A 16,878-nucleotide genomic window follows, 5' to 3' on the forward strand; every position below is an offset into this window, starting at 1 on the left:
TCATTTCTGCCCATTCCAAACACATTCCAACCATCCAAATCATGCCACAACACCTCGTTTTCCAAACCCTAACCCTACCCTCGGGCACACCCCCAACCCTAATACTAGGGTAAACTTCCATTGAAAACAATGCGATTTTGAAAAAGCCTTCCTTGAGCAGATTTTTCGGCCCTGCTCATCATTTCTGCCCATTCCAAACACATTCCAACCATCAAAATCATGCCACAACACCTCGTTTTCCAAGCCCTAACCCTACCCTGGTGCACACCCCTAACCCTATTAAAGGGGTAAACTTCTATTGAAAATAATGCGATTTTGAAAAAGCCTTTCTTGAGCAGATTTTTCGGCTCTTCTCATCATTTATGCCCATTCCAAACACATTCCAACCATTAAAATCATGCCAGAGAAACTCTTTTTCCAAGCCCTAACCCTACCCTCGTGCACAACCCTAACCCTAATAAAGGGGTAAACTTCTATTGAAAATAATGCGATTTTGAAAATGTCTTCTTGAAGCAGCTTTTTCGGCACTTCTTATCATTTCTGCCAATTCCAAAAACATTCCAACCATCAAAATCCTGCCAGGACTCCTCGTTTTCAAAACCCTAACCCTACTCTAGGGCACACCCCTAACCCTAATAAAGGGGTAAACTTCCATTGAAAATAATGCAATTTTGAAAAAGCCTTTCTTGAGCAGATTTTTCGGCTCTTCTCATTATTTATGCCCATCCCAAACACATTCTACCTATCAAAATCCTGCCAGAACACCTTGTTTTCCAAGCCCTAACCCAGGAAAAGCCACTCAAGGATTGCGTTTTCAAAATCTCCCTATTTTGAATGGAACTTTCACCCTATGTTAGGGTTAGGGGAGTGCACCAGGGTAGCGTTAGGGTTAGAAAAACGAAGTGTCCCGGCATGGTTTTGATGGTTGCATCGTGTTTAGAATGGGCAGAAATAATGAGCTGTGAAGGAAAAGCTACTCAGGAAGGTGTTTTCAAAATCGCCCCTTTTTCAGTGGAAATTTCACCCTATATTAGGGTTAGGGGTGTGCGCCAGGGTAGGGTTAGGGTTAGAAAAATGAGGTGTCCTGGCATGATTTTGACAGTTGGAATGTGTTTAAAATGGGCAGAAATGAAGAGCAGTGCCGAAAAAGCTTCTCAAGGAAGGCATTTTCAAAATTGCATTATTGGCAATGGAAGTTTACCTGTTTATTAGGGTTAGGGGTGTTCACCAGGGTAGGGTTAGGGTTAGAATAGTGAGGTGTCCCGGCATGCTTTCATGGTTTCAACGTGTTTAGAATGGGCAGAAATGATGAGCTGTGCAGAAAAACCACTCAAGGATGGAGTTTTAAAAATCTCTCTTTTGAATGGAACTTTCACCCTATATTAGGGTTAGGGGTGTGCGCCAGGGTAGGGTTAGGTTTAGAAAAAAGAGGTGTCCTGGCATGGTTTTGATAGCTACAACGTGCTTAGAATGGGCAGAAATAATGAGCTGTGCAGAAAAAGCTACTCAAGGAATGTGTTTTCAAAATCTCCCTCTTTTCAGTGGAACTTTTACCCTATATTAGGGTTAGGGGTGTGCACCAGGGTAGGGTTAGGGTTAGAAAAGTGAGGTGTCCCGGCATGCTTTTGATGGTTTCAACGTGTTTACAATGGGCAGAAATGATGAGCTGTGCAGAAAAAGCCACTCAAGGATTGCGTTTTTAAAATCTCCCTCTTTTCAATTGAATTTTCTCCCTATTTTAGGGTTAGGGGTGTGCGCCAGGATAGGGTTAGGGTTAGAAAAACGAGGTGTTCTGGCATGGTTTTTATGGTTGCAATGTGTTTAGAATGGGCAGAAATGATGAACTGCTATGTACCTCTCTGTTTTTGTGGAATTATGTATTTGCGTCTGTTGACAGCTGCATCAACCATGGTTCCTCTGCGTTCCCTTGGATCTTCTGAAGCCAACACTCCCTGCTGGACCTGCCAATATCAATAAAGACTCAGGACTCAGCACTCAGGACAAGCAACACTGAAAACACTGATTCATCCTGGGCTGAGTAGAAAGCAAATCTTACTGCTTAGATGAGTTTATGTTATTTCATCATTTTCATGATCATCTCCCCATCCATATAGGTTCTGTTTCACAAAGAACCATACAAAAATTCCTTTGCCTATCCTTTCCCTGCTTTTTCCTCTCACCTTTCTATGCCTGCCTGTTTCTATAGCAGTGTTTGCTACAATGATACAAACTAAAAGCAAAACTCAATATGAAAGCAAATAGTAATGAGAAGGAGCAGCAGCAGCAAAGGAGAGGACAGGTCTCTGTCCAAATGACCTTGCAATACTGAATGGGTGGGCAACTTGTGGCCTGGCAGATATTTTGGCCTCGCTCCCATGGTAACCATTGGCTATGCTGGCTAGGGCTGATGCAAGTTGTGAGCCAAAACAGCTGGAGGGCCACAACTTGCCTTCCCCTTAGTCACCAGAGGGCAGAGAGGTGGGATAACCATGCAAAGAAGAGGCAATCGTTCCAGCCATACGTATGTATGTATGATTATAGTAGGATCATGGCCTGGTCCTTGGGAATGTTTTATGCCCATAAATGTATATTTGTACAACTGTGTATAAAATGGATGGCAGCACAGTATGTTTAAAAAAATAGGGTCATTGTTCAGACTAGCCTTCCCCAACCTGGATCCCTCCAGATGTTTTGAACTACAATTCTGATATTGGCCATGTAGTCCAAAATATTTGGAGGGACTCACATTGGAGAAGAAAATTTATAGAATATATCCCTTCTTTACTATGAATGGCAGGATTAGACGATGACCTCCCTATATATGCTGAGGAATGAGCATGTGCCTTACTCCTTCACCCTCTGAACATATCTGCCCTATTCTGGGACTCCCTGCTATCCATACAGGAATATCATGTTCAAATAGCATCACTGTACATACAATGCAATGCATGTGGGCTTGGATGATGTTGCTGATTCCTGCAGTTCCTCTTGGAAATGTACAGTGTGTGCACGGAATTTTGCACATCTAGGCTTGGTTTGAAAATTACACCCGAGTGGAGGTTGTGAGAGGCGGGCAGAGGAGAGTGATCTGGAGTCCACCGATCCATCCATTCAAATGAATCATATTCTTGTGATTTGATAGTTAATGAATATTATGACAAAATTCTCTGACTTTCAAACCAATCCTGGCAATATCTTGTGATAGTGCTCTAAAAACAAATGTTTTACTAGATATAATTGGAATAAGGTTTAGGATACACTGAAGTTGTCATTAGCAATGCTCACACTGTACTAGTTGATGTGATGCAGTACCTTGTTGGGTTCTGTAACTCTGCTGTCTGTCTCTGCACCAGACTGTGGGTCTGTGAAGTTTTTTCCTTGCTTTAGCTTGCTGTTCTCTTGCCACTCTCTCATCTCATTCTCATCATTTTCTGAAATGGGCAGTCTGCCCTTTGAAAGCTGCTCTTCTATCTTCTTGTTCAGTTCTTCCTTTGTCAGATTGGTTCCTGGGATCAAGGCATCATCTGGCTGCATTGTACACAGTGGAGACTTAGTAGGCTCCCACGAAGAGGAGCCAAAATAGCAGCAGGGGAGGTGGGTACAGGTGTAGCTGGTGTCTCTACTCCATACTGCTGAAACATCATGCCAGTGCAAGTGATTCTTTTTGCAAGGCCCGGATGCTCTGTAGCCAGGAGGGACAACATAGGGATAATCTGGATTCTGCTCCACTAGCATCTGCCTGGCTGCTAATGGCATCTGAACCTCAAGGATGATGCGTTCACTTAAAGAAGGAGGGATCCTCACAGCAACATCTGCAGATACCTTCTTAGTCTGGCCATTCCAAAAATTAACCAGCACCCAGCTGTTTTTAAAGGCTGTAAAGAGAAATATATGAAGAGCTGCATTTTAGAAGCAGCCACAATCTGTTCAGTTGCTTGTCTAGGACTTGGATGCAGCTGCACAAGGAAATCTGGGAAATCCTCCGGGAAATCCTATCTCAGCTGGCCAGGATTTCTTTGCTTGCGTTCCAATGTATTAGGGCTTTTCAGAGATTCTCAGGGGCAAGTGGGGCAGTTCTAAATGGGCCATAGCTAAGCTGCACACATGATCATTTGGAGCAGGCACAGTGTCCTTATGCATTAGCGGCGTGTAACAGAAACATGCACTGGAAATGGGGACAAAGCAAGCAGTACCTGAATGCAGCACCTCGGTCTCTGCAACCTGGAGGACAGTTCCTGGGCCGTATCGTTCACCTTTCTTCTCCCATGGGGCCAGGATCCCATCCCCTGGAGTCAGTGGCTGCCACCTGGCATCCTCATAATGAATGACATCATAGAGGGGGGTTTCTTGCATTAGAAACTGAGCCTTGCCTTTCCGTGATCGCTGGGATTTTTCAAACTCAATTAGAACACAGTCCCTGGAGCCCTGCCAAATTAAGTCAGAAATCCTGCCAGGTAAACTTGAGGAAGTCACCTAATAAGCATCAATCCATCCTCTGCTTTTTGAAGTACCAGTCTCCACAAATGGGATGTCATCACTAGACACCACAAGCCATGGGTTCTGGGATGGTTTTGAAGCACTTCCTCTGCGCAGCTAGCTGGGTCTGGGAAACATGGGAAGCCATGTGCCATGAGGTATCTGGCAAATGCTGTTGCACACTACTGATTCATGTGCGGGGTGGGAGAAAGACGCCTGTGGCACCTTTTCCCACTGATTGTCTGACCATGGCCTCATGCCTAGACTGGGTCTACAATGCACTTGTCTCTTCCTCTTTTACTCAGCAACCCACAAGCAGCTTTTTCATAGATTTCATACTCCAAATCAAAGCTGTATGTCAACAAGACATGGGTTAACCACTGTGCTGTTTAGCCCTAAGCAACCAGTGGTCCAGGCTCAATGCTCACACAGTCTTTCACATTAATGGTTACTATACAGGCAGACATATATAGAACGTAGCTGGGATCAGACAGCACGACAAGTCATGGTAGCTTTTTACCATGGGTGGTCAATTGTGTTTTCCAAACCCAGTTGTAGTATTTCAACATGCTAAGTTTGGTCTTTAGAAACCACAATAAGAAACCATGGTTTGTTCTATGGTTTCTCTGTGCTACCATGGCTTGTTGTGTTGACGGAACATGAGGATCATGGTTTCCATGGGCCTGGTACACAACCTCCACAGAGTCCCCTGTGGCAACTGAGGGAGCCACTGCAGAGTTAGCCTGTATGTGCAGAGTACTGAGGAAGAAACTGGCAACATAAGTCAGAAGCAATGCACTTGAGGTTGAATTTTAGGTGAACTGACTGATGGGATATGGGTCAACAGTAGGAAAATGAGTAGGGAGGATGGAAACCATGGTTAACCTACTCATCTCCTGCCATTTAGATCATGGTAAAAAAATGTGAGCCATGGAACCCATGCAGGGTGGTTTGTTGTGTTGTGGGAGCCTGGCCTGAGTGTATATGAACAGAATTTAAGAATGCCGTGTAGGGAGTCTGCAAGCCCTTCTTTTGAAGAGACTACACAACAGTACTGGTATGCTTCTGACCCAGTGAAAGAATACAGGTCCTAGAAATGAAGAGGAGAACGGAAATGATAAGCCTTGCAGAAACAAGCCAGAGCCCAGCATTTGAGAAACTGTGATTTAAGTAAGTAAACCTACCTTCACCTCTTGAACAATATGACCTAGGTAGTAATACCCATCCGTCTCTTTCCTAGCCAGGACTCGGATCCCCCTTAGCAAACTGTGAATCTTTGGGGATGAGTCTGCTAAATCCTTCTTTACTGAGCTTCTCAGAAATGTGTTAAAGGAATCTGGATTCCATATACTCAAGGGAAATCTGTGGACACAGTAGATTAGGATGCTCAGGATTATTCAGGAAGAACGTAATAATAAGCCAGGTCTGAAGAGTGCTCTTTGCTCTTCAATTTCCCTCCTAAATTTAGCAAATTGATCTAAGTATCTAAAATATTCACAGCCCTTAAACTTACTGTACTGAGTGATGGCCTGTCAGCAGAGGGGAACAGCACTGCTTGCTCACACAATCTGAATGCTGAATGCTGGTAGTGCAGCCAGGATTATCCTAAAGGAAAGATTTCAGAAATTCATAATTACAGAACAGCAACTGATCTCAAGGGTCACCCCTTCCAATATTTTGTATTGCTAGGACTTGAATGACATTTTAGATTTTCCAGTGAATCAGATTCCCAGCAATTCGATTCACTGGATTGATTCACACACTTGTTTATCATTCAGTGGTTAACATATCTAATGATGTGGCTGTGTGAATAACTCTTAACCTAACAGCAGAAGTATGCATCATCGAACACACATTTTTTGCTGGAGTTGAGTTCATCAATCTGGGGGATTGAGGTTCACTCATCAAATAATAAAGAGCAACTGCTGTACATACATGTGTGAACCAGTCCACAGATGCAGTGTCACCATTTTTAATGGGGCTTCTACCTCATCTGAAGACTCTCCAGAGTTGAGACGTATTGCTTGGAAGGAACCTCCAGACATATTAGCTGCTTTCTCCAATATTCTTTGAAAGCTGCTCTGACTTTCCTCTCCACTTCTTGGCAAGTATACAACATGCACTGGGAATGCTTGTTGTGTCTCCTGAAGGTGTCTATAGAGTTCCTCCACAGCATGTTCAGGCAGCCCACTGGTAAACAGATACACTGCTTGGCAGGTGGGATCCTCCATTGCTTCTGCCACAGCACTCAAGGTCCCGTCCGCATTCTTGACCTGAAGGGCTCGGATCCAGGCTGCTGCTTTAGTGATGTTGGGAAGGGAACATTTCACCAGTCCAGTCTGCCATTTTAACACCTGGAGAAGAAACACAAATGGTTAACTGGTTAAGCAGGACATCAGTATTCTAAGTAAATAAATATGCATGTACCTTGCAGATGATGGTTGTTCTAATCCAGAGAGCTAATCATCTGCAAACGTGTTTGTGCAGAACTGCCCCTAGTGCAGCCTTCCTCATTTTGGGGACCTTCTTGATTTTCATTTTCAGTGATTACTTTTCTATACTGCCCAATGGCCAAAGATACCTGGTAGTTTTATAAAGTTTAACACCCTCAAAAATAAATGTATATTATGTATTGTATGAGGAAGCTATTAAGGTTCAAGAGCTAGTGTTGTGAACTTTCCCAGTGTCCAAAAGCCCATATATATGGAACCTTCAGTTTGTTAAGAAAGACACCAGAGAAAATTGCCTTGAAGTTACTTTCCCTGAGCATATTCCTTAGATGAGAGTTGCTTCTGTGGTAAGAACCAACAGTGTTTCCTTTACCAAAGTGGCTTCAACTTTCCTGTGTCATCTAGGAATGGGGGTAAGAGCCTATGTGTATACTGATGTTTGGAGAGGAACTGCTGTATCACTCACACAGGCATCTTTCGAGACCCATGAATCCTTGACGTATTCAATGAACTAATACAGCCACAGATAAGGAAAGTAGCTGTATTTCTCTCACTTGTTTATATTCTGCATCCAAATCTCATCACTGCATTAAAAAAATGTATATCATCTTTGACACAAGGGGTTTTCTTTCACCCTGAATATACTTGGATTTGGAAATGAGGTGGACCTGGTCCCTGGGATGGTACAACAAACAAGCCATTTACATACAAACATGTAAACAGACAGCACAGAGACACAATTATAAACAATAATGCAAAAAATTGAGGACCTGCCTAAAACCTCATCATACGCTATGGAATACCTGGAAGAAGATGAAGGCCTTAACTTGGTGCTGCAAATGTAGCACTTTTGGTGCCAGCTGGTCTTGTTTGGGAGCTCATTCCACAAAGACCCACTCCCTTGTTGCTGCCTTCTGAGTGGAAAAAAGCCTTAGATCACGGGTCCTCCAACTACGGTCTGCGGGCTGGGGCTGGCCCACCATGCCCATTTATTCGGCCCGCCATGCCCATTTGGACCCGCTGCGCGCCCGCCGCCGCCGACCTCGCCCCGCACGCGGGAGGCAGCGGTTTGCTCGCTCGGAGAAAACGATCTCCACGCGAGCAAGCCGCTGCCTCGTGCACCTGCCTCACAGCGCATGCCTGCCCCCACGCTGCCTCCCCTCGCTGCGCACACCTGCCCGTGCCTTGCCGTGTGCCCCGGCCCCGCCCCAGCCCCAGTGCACGCGCCCGAACACGCCGGTCCCACCGCCGCCCCCTCACCGGCCCACACGCCCGACCAGGCACCACCTTTCCGGCCCACGCCCAGCACTGGCAGCTTTCAACTGGCCCCCCGCTCAAAAAGTTTGAGGACCCCTGCCTTAGATGATACACATGGTATGTGGATAAGTTCATGCCATCAGGTATTGTGGTCTCAAGCTGTGTAAAGTTTTATGGGTGAAAACCAGTACCTTGACTTGAGCATGGAAACATACAGGCAGCCAGGAGAAGCAGACCAAAATCAAGCCTAGACGTGTGGACTTTCTTGTCCCCGTTACCAGTCTGGCTACCACACTGCACAAGCTACAGCTTCTGAACAGTGTTCCACGGCAGCCCCACCCAGAGTACACTGCAGTAATGTAACGTGAAATTACAAGAGCCTCCTTGCCCAGGCAGGGGTAAAGTTGGGCAATCAAAGTTGATAGAAGGCATTTGTGCCATGAGGCTACCTGAGCCACAAGTGACAAAGGTGGCTACAGAAGAACCCCCAAGCTAAGAAAACTGATCCTTCACAACTCCATCCAGAACAGGTTCAGCACCCTGTGTCTGGACAGAATAACCACCCACTAACAGCATCTCAGTCTTGCCTGGAATGACTCTCAGTATTAGCCATCCATCATCATAGTCAGGCACTGTTTCAACACATCTACAGCCACACTTGTTGAAGATGAAAATGAGAAATAGAACAGTGCATCAGCAACGTACCAATGACAGCACACTCAGACTCTGGATGACCACACCCACTGGACAATCCATGGGATCAAGCAATACTTCCTGGAGCTGATCATCAAAGTCGGAGCAAAACCAATGCAATACATTACCTTCCACTCAGACCATCATCCCAGAAGAATACTATGGTTGATGGTACTGAAAGCCACTGAGAATCAAGGACAATCAACAAGATCACATTTCCCATCTCTCTCCCAAAGCTGGTCATCAGGCTGCTTCCATGCCAAATCCCAGCCTAATCCCCAATACAGTGGGGCTATCCAGTGGTTCCACATACTAAGTCTTCAATCCAAGAGCTTTTGGAGCTGGCTGGTAACCACCCCCTCAAGGACCACATCCAGAAAAGGAACATGTGTTAGATGACAACTTCCATCACCCACATCTACTCCCCACTGGGCATGGCTATCCTAGAGTGGCATGGTTCTTCTGTACCATTTGATAGTAAGATTTTTTGTTACCTTGCTGGTACAGCTGACAATGTTGAACATGGAGTCCAATGATTTGCTGGCCAGTGAAAAAAGAGTCTTTATGAGAAGTTCTTTCAGGATATGCAGACTGGAGGGCTTATTTTCTGAGGCACAGATGACAAAGGCTATGTTCTGCTCATTAATGTCAGCCAGTAAGGGTAAGGTACCAAGATAAAGAGGAGAAAACCTGGACATGTCTGTTACTACAAACGAACACATAAAGACAAACTGTCAAAGCACAGAAACATTTTAGGCAAAGTTTCACTTGCCTTAGTACTTTCACCCCCTCAACAATGCTGTTAGAATTTCGTCAAATTTCTCTGCACCCATATTGTTATTGGTTTCCCTGTCCTCACCCAAACAATTCTACTGCAACTAAATACAACATATTGGAATTAGAGATAATTCCAGTATTTTGCATAGATTTTTAATATAATATTATTGGCACTAAAAGATAAAAAACCATCTTTCTTAATCTATTTAGATTTTCATCTGTCAAAAATAATGACTACTTTGCACCATGCATAATATACTCTTTGTTAACACTTTGTCAGTGGAAGGAAAGCATGTCTGCAGAAATGTCTATACAGGCATAAGTCTGCTGCTGGGGGTAATCCTGAAATGGTGCATTTCAGCTAAAACCATTTTGTCCACCTGGAAGTCCCCAGAATTTACCCTGTTCAAGCTGGCTTGCAGTTGGTGTAAATAATTTCCCCATTGTTTGAACAAACACAACACAACACCAGAAAAAAAAAAAAACACCCACAATGAACTACACAGGATAAGAAAATGCTGACAAACTGCTACTTCTTCCTTCATTGCCCCCTGGCCTCAATCCCACTAAGGACTGCTCTGCCTATCAGTGAAGCTATTTTAGATTAATTAGATTAATGGAACTTCCATCTACAGAGGTAGCACCCCTTGGAGTATGGACAAAAGGAACTGCCATCTACCTCATGTCCTGTTTGAGAGCTTCCAAAGGCTGCTCTCCAGAACTGAATATTAGATTGCCCTTAGATTGCTCCAGCAATACAATTTTCTTTTTTTCCTAATCCTGTGCTTTCCTGAAGGCAAGCAAATAAAGAAGGGTAAACCAAGTGGTCTGTGTGCTGGTGTGCGCATGCCCAAAATACACAACAGGGGAAGATTTTCTTTCAACAGATTTATTCTCAGGAATAACCGGTTACCAACGAAGCGATCCAGATGGTGCACCTTAGCACTCCTCAGTTGGCCCTTTTTATATATTGATCATTACAGGGTTACAGATAACAGTTAACACTTTCCAATAGGTTACAAGAGTAAAAAGTTGCAATAGCTTGATCTTTCCCACTTGCATAGCAAAGATGCTCCAAAGGAGGGGGGAGAATGGGGTGCTATTACATAAAGAGGAGGACGGAGTGGACCGGTGTGAATTCCCCTTTGTTTGAGCTGTTACCTGTCAAGTGCCAACTAGCTTTCTCTGGAATGGTGCCTGGTCAGGGTCAGCTTCTTTTCAAGATTGCACACACGCTGATTCCTAGAAAAGAGGGGTTTTGTGTCAATGATCGTATGATTTAACCAACGAAAAATTCTATCTATTGATTTGTGCATCAGAAGTGAGGTCATATTTTATATTGAGCTTTATAGGAGACATGCATGGTGAAAGTATTTTGGGAATAGAGTTCAGTACTACGGATAGCCCCTAGAAAGCTTAGGAAAAAAGTCACAGGGGATAAGGGGCCCCACTAACCAGTTAGACCGAACGTTTTCCGGCTGGAGTTAATCTAAGTTCTTGGACGCCACAAAATTACAGATGGATTCACCTTGTATCTCTCCTCCCCGCGGCAAGCACACTTGGTGTCACCCTCTCCCCCAAACTCAACTGAACTCCCCTTTCTTCTGTTGTAAGATACTGAAGTCCTGTCTGTTGCCCGGCAACCGGGCACTCCAGACGGAACCATCCTTTACTCCTGCATGGGAGTGCGGCAGCAGCTGGAAGTCTTCTTTGTATTTATGAAGTCTTAAAATAATATGAACCTCTTCTGAATTCCTAATAGCTTTCTATTCATCTGGAGTAGAAGCCCAATTCACCATTACATGTGAGATAAATGCAATTAAGCACGCAACACCTCTCTATGGCTACAGTTTTGGTATTTCCCAAGATGGCCCGTTTTATTCCCGAACCCAAGGGGGAGGTAATAATTGATGTCTGGTAATGGTGGGCGCGCTGGAGAGACAGCTGGTGTTCTTCTTCAATGTTCATAGGAAATAGACAGGAAATGAACTTTCATCTTCACCAGTGGGGATGATTTCCTTGGGCCTCCTTTTACCTCACCCCATAACTCGCATTGGAACGCGCCAAAGAGATTCCGGTCTGTAAGAGCCAATCAGAGCGCAGGATGTTTAGAGTGACCTGCTGCCCAATAGCAGAAAGTGACATTGTGGGAATTGAAGGACTCCGCTGGCGGCTGCCAGGATGGCGGGGTCCCTGCAGCTAGTGACCAGCAGGTTGTGCTTTGCCGCCCGGCTCCTTCGTGCCAGAGGCGGCACTGGCGCAACCTCAGGACTCCGGCGGTAAGTGGGGGGTAGGAGGGAGGAAGCTGTGCAAACTGAAGAGTTGATTCTGAAAAGAGCAGATACACCAAACTTGCAAGGTAGGACACACACTGTAGTCCAAGAACTTTCCTAAGAACTTTGGATTTTTATGGATGAGAAGAGTTTGAACCTAGATCTTCCCAGTTCGGGTCCAGCGCAAAACCTCTCTTGTTCCCTTTCTTCTCCCTTCGACTATACAGTACTAGCCTTTCACACACCGCAAACTGCCACCCTTCCGAGGGGTTGGGTTACAACTCCCATTATCCCCAGCCAAAATGGCTGTTGATCTAGGATTATTGGTGTTTCAAGGCCAGATTGGGAGAATGCTGTAATATACTGTGTGTGTAGGTGTAAACATTAACCTTGGAGAGAAGAAATACTGTTGCTTTCACCGTGCTATAAAAAGGGCTTCTCCTGCTAAAGGGCTGCATGCTAAACAGACATTTAGTAGTAGAGTTCAAATGGGTAAATGCATTCTGGTTGTGTGAAAAGTATGTGGCTATTTCCCAGAGCATATAGGCACAAAAGAGAATTCCTCCATCCCTTCTCCCTCAATCCTCACATTTGCAATATAGGAATAATACTGGAGTGGTGGTAAAGAATACTCAAGTGTTTGGGTTGCTCTAAAGCAGTATAAAAATAGAACAGTAGAATTGGAAGGGGTGAATAAAGTCATTAGGTCCAACACCCTATTCAGTGCAGGCCTCCATATTCGGTTTGATGCTGTATACAGCTTACAGATGGTTTCTAAGAGACATGCAGAGAGGTTGTGTTGGATGAAATCACTTGTTTTTATTTCTAAGGAAACCTGCTCAGAGAAAGCTACCTATACTAGCTTGGCTTACTTGTCTGTTTGGCACACTATTGCTAGCTCTGGTAGGAGTTTTTCATGAGTCTTTCACATCAAGCTTATCTTTGCAACTGTGCCACATGTAAACAAAGAACAAAACTATGTTTTTAAAGGAATGTTCAGATTACCAGTCATTGGCATTCTGCATCCAAGCAGTTATCCTGCCTTTCTGCAGCATGTGATCAGTCCTGTTCATTAGACTTGTTTGCTTCTGTCTTGGGGTTTTTTTTCCTTGCAGTGCAAGTGGAGGTGTACATATTGAGCCTCGCTACCGCCAGTTCCCAGAGGTGACACAGTCCCAAAAGATCAAGGCTGAACTGCTCAGTAGTTTTATGTGGTTCTGGATCCTGTGGAACTTCTGGCATGAGCCTGATACTGTGCTGGTGAGAGCTCCAATGGGTCAAAAGAGCAAATAGAACAATAGCACCTGAGAAGTATTGAATGTATGTTGCCATGTTCCAGTGTTAATTGAGAAGAACCTGCATCACTCTTCTGATGACAAATAAGCATAATAAATAGTTCTGTCCTGTTATCTGGTGGTGGGCTTGATAGAGGGAGCTTAAAGTTTATTTTGACAGTGTCTCTTAAGCTCTGAAACTGATAAACAGAATTCAACATTGTCAGCCATTTTAAAAACTATTTCAGTTTACCTCAAAAGAAAATGCTATTCAACTCGCCCTGGTACTCCTCGCGGCTTCACATTTACTTGCTGCAAGTCAATGTGTTTTGACCGTGTTACCAGCCTTTGAATATTTCAGCAGAGCATAGATGTACTTGTGGTCTTTTGGGATTTCAGACTTCCTAAGGAAGTAAACTTTTTTTGGTCAAACTTTTAAGAGATAGGATGGGACATTTGTAGAAAGCCCACAAGCAAGTCATGAAAATATAGTAGTCATTCCTCCAAGCACAGGTGATCCATCATGGTAAATAGCTGCTAATAAACAACATCTGTATGAATTTGCATAATCCACCTTTAAAGCTATCAAACCCAGTAACCATTACATCTTGTAGCAGCAAATTTCTTAAAAGTGTGTTATATGAAAAATTATTTTGTTTGTCCAAAATCTACTGCCAAACAATTTCAAAAAGTTTCTGATCCCAATCTAGTCTCCTTGAGTTATTGTGGGATAAAACTCACATTAGCCTCAACCAGCATAGCTACTGGTTGGGCATGAACAGAGTTCAGACATTTTCTAAAGTCTGAAGAAGCAGGGTTAGGGAAGGCTGCTTTATCTGCCCTCTTCCTAGCTGACTTCTGGCCTTAAGACATGAAAGATATATTGTTTTTACATTGTTAACCAATGTCATAGATTTTTGATTTTATATATAAAATCAGGAATTTTGCAATAGTCAAAAGTAGTTGAAGTACTTGATTGCAGGGTGGGGATCACTGCACACAGTCTGGTTTAAACTTAACTTGGTACTTTATTTGAATGTTAGTTTTAATGGGATACATGTAGCTGATAAGGAATGAACATCTAAATTTAAAGGAGAAAAATATTAAGGCACTGAAAAGTTGATGTTCTAATTTTAATTTTCTCTGTCTCAACAGGGTCACTTTCCTTATCCAGATCCTTCCAAGTGGACTGACGAAGAGCTAGGAATCCCTCCTGATGATGCAGAGTAGATGTGAATAGTTTGTTCCAAAGTAGGTTTTAAAGGACAGTGTAAAAACATTCCTGTATGGGGCTCTAATGCTAAGAAATTGAGGCGTTCTTGTTAGATACAACTTAAGTGCATTTGACTTAACTACTTTTCCCTTTAATCCTCATTTTCAGGAGTAAATATGTTTGTGATATGAATAACTGGATTTGTACCCATTTATCCCTCTCTATGATTAGGTTGGGCTGAGAGTCTGTGACTGGCCCAAAGTCACCCAGTTGGCTCCATGGCTGAGCGGGGACTAGAACCCAGGTCGTCTGAGTCCCATTCCCATGCTCTTAACCACTACACCACACTGGCTCTCCCTAAGGACAGGGTTCACAGCCTGGGCATGCACCTGAATCCAGAATTATCCCCGGAATTCCAGGCAGACTCAGTGACCAGGAGTGCCTTCTATCAGCTGATACTGATATATCAGCTGCAGCCGTATCTGGACAGACAAGACCTGGCAACAGTTATCCACACAGTAGTAACCTCTTGCCTGGATTATGGGAATGCACTTTACTTGGTGCTTCCCTTGAAGATGGTTCAGTAATTTCAGTTGGTCCAGAACAGGGCAGCTTGACTGCTAATAAGGACTGGCAGATGCGATCATATAAAGCCAGTCCTCTACCATCTTCACTGGGCCTCAGTTGAGGTCTGGGCCCAATTCAAGGTGCTAACTTGAGTATTTAAAGCCTTAAATTTGGGCCAGGATATCTAAAAGAACACTTACTGAATCTACCCAGCAGCTTAGATCTGCATCTGAGCCCTTCTGAGGGAGCCCCCTCCTCAGGAAATGGGGGGGGGGCGGGCAACAAGAAAAGGCTTTTTGGGAGTGGCTCCCTGACTCTGGAATGAGCTCCCCAGAGGGGTTCTCCTGGCACCTTCTTTATACTTTTTTTGGTGCCAGGTGAAGACCTTTTTATTTTGCTGTTTTGAATGGTACTTTAACAATGTGGAACACCTTTTATGAAATCACTAGTTGTTAAGCTGGGTGCATTTTTACTGTTTTACCATTTTATGGTAATTTGACTTTTATACTGTTTTATTGTTGTAACCTGCCCAGGGAGCCATGTGGCTAATATAGGGTGGATTAGAAATAATAAAATAAATGTGATGTTTCAAAAAACCTCAGAGCAGATTTGTCTGCACCTTGCAATGTGCTGGAATCAGCCCTTGAGAATGGAATTGTGCTATAGCAGGATTTGCTTGGCTTTTTCATATCCTGCTTTGCTTGCTGGCTGTAGTTTCTGTATTTATTACACTTGGATGCAAAATCACCAAACTAACCACCTGTCTTTATTACTTGCAGATTTGAGAAGAAATCAACAGAAATAAATGCTTCAACTTGAAATTCAAATTGCAAATAAAGCTAACAAAAGCCAGATCAAAATTGAGTCTGTGAAAATTCTCAATGTTTCTACAAAGAATCCTCTATAAGGAATGTTATAACAGGTTGATATTTTGCATCTGCAAACATAAATTCCGTTCTAGTTCTTCAGTTATGTATCCGCTGCCTCTTATGAAGCCTTGGCATCAGGAGCGTTTTGGGGTGCTGAAGATAAGAAATAACAGTTCTGCTTTAACTTCTAGTGTGGAAGCAAAGGCTCTTTCAAGCACACAAAATGTCAAAAAGTATCCTTGCTAAGTGTTCAGGAGCTTAACAATTTAGTTTGAGGGACTGTTGTGGGAAAGGACTGTATAGTGGAGGTATTTGTTTATATGCAGCTTAGTTGCATACTGAACTGCATGTTGAACTGAACTGCAAGCAAGACATCTGTGGAGAGGAAGCAAATACTTTAGCAATACAGACTGGTTTAGAAGGTGGGGAATGTGTAGCTTCGGATGAGGCCTGCCCAATTGTTGGCCTCATCCCTTTAATGCAGTTGAGTGCCATTAAATCCACACTACTATTTCCTATTTGAGACCCCAGCATTGAAAACAAAGCTATTTGCTAAAGAAGGGATATGTAATAGTTTTAATATGTAGTTAGGTTACAGATGAACCTTATTTAGGGCATCTTTCTTCCTTTTAGGAGAATACCATTCTTGGCATACTTCTTTGCAGATGTTTTGGATGGTAAATCCCATCTCCATGGCCACTGGCTGTCTAAACCATCAAGGTACCACACTGGGGGAAGATGGTATGGACAAACTGGAATGGATTCAGAGGGGGTCAATGGTAAACAGATCCTATGAGGAAAAGTTGGAAGAACTTGGATGTGTTTAACTTGGAGAAAACTGAGGGACATGGTAGCATTTCAAATACCTGGAAGGCTGCTAGATATGAAAAAGGTAAAGGCTTGTTTTGGGCTCAACCAGAAAACAGAGTAGATTTAAGGGGCTTAAGCTAGAGGAAGGTGGGGGAAGGGTTGTTGAAATTAAGAGGAAGCTTTACAGTAGGAACAGTTCAACAATGGATCCAATTATTG

At 43.6% G+C, this 16,878-nt stretch overlaps 2 protein-coding genes across 2 annotated transcripts in view; one reads left to right on the plus strand and one right to left on the minus strand.

The window, feature by feature from the left end:
* Positions 1-10,801, minus strand: part of LOC123028857 — a 13,457-nt gene extending 2,656 nt beyond the window's left edge. Inside the window, exons 1-8 of the mRNA XM_044441151.1 lie at positions 10,760-10,801; positions 9,371-9,582; positions 6,465-6,830; positions 5,990-6,081; positions 5,661-5,838; positions 4,194-4,425; positions 3,313-3,875; positions 1,856-1,961 (exon numbers count right to left, since the gene is read on the minus strand). Coding sequence (XP_044297086.1) covers positions 1,856-1,961; positions 3,313-3,875; positions 4,194-4,425; positions 5,661-5,838; positions 5,990-6,081; positions 6,465-6,830; positions 9,371-9,574 — 1,741 coding nt within the window. The 5' untranslated portion in view covers positions 9,575-9,582; positions 10,760-10,801. The remainder of the gene's footprint in view (positions 1-1,855; positions 1,962-3,312; positions 3,876-4,193; positions 4,426-5,660; positions 5,839-5,989; positions 6,082-6,464; positions 6,831-9,370; positions 9,583-10,759) is intronic.
* Positions 10,802-11,778: 977 nt separating this feature from the next.
* On the plus strand, positions 11,779-15,840 carry NDUFB2 (NADH:ubiquinone oxidoreductase subunit B2). Its single transcript, XM_044441159.1, has 4 exons — positions 11,779-11,932; positions 13,042-13,186; positions 14,356-14,451; positions 15,760-15,840. Exons 1-3 carry the CDS (start codon positions 11,835-11,837, stop codon positions 14,428-14,430), a joined length of 318 nt encoding a protein of 105 aa, XP_044297094.1. The 5' UTR covers positions 11,779-11,834; the 3' UTR covers positions 14,431-14,451; positions 15,760-15,840.
* Positions 15,841-16,878: the final 1,038 nt, after the last annotated feature.

Source organism: Varanus komodoensis, unplaced genomic scaffold (assembly GCF_004798865.1).
Source record: "Varanus komodoensis strain SLA01 unplaced genomic scaffold, ASM479886v1 scaffold39, whole genome shotgun sequence".
In the NCBI taxonomy this organism is placed as follows: Eukaryota; Metazoa; Chordata; class Lepidosauria; order Squamata; family Varanidae; genus Varanus; species Varanus komodoensis.

Coding starts and splice junctions, on each gene's coding strand:
- NDUFB2 (XM_044441159.1), top strand. CDS start 11,835: ATGGCGGGGTCCCTGCAGCTAGTGACCAGCAGGTTGTGCTTTGCCGCC. Junction 11,933..13,041: donor GCAACCTCAGGACTCCGGCG/GTAAGTGGGGGG, acceptor TTTTCCTTGCAG/TGCAAGTGGAGGTGTACATA. Junction 13,187..14,355: donor ATGAGCCTGATACTGTGCTG/GTGAGAGCTCCA, acceptor CTGTCTCAACAG/GGTCACTTTCCTTATCCAGA.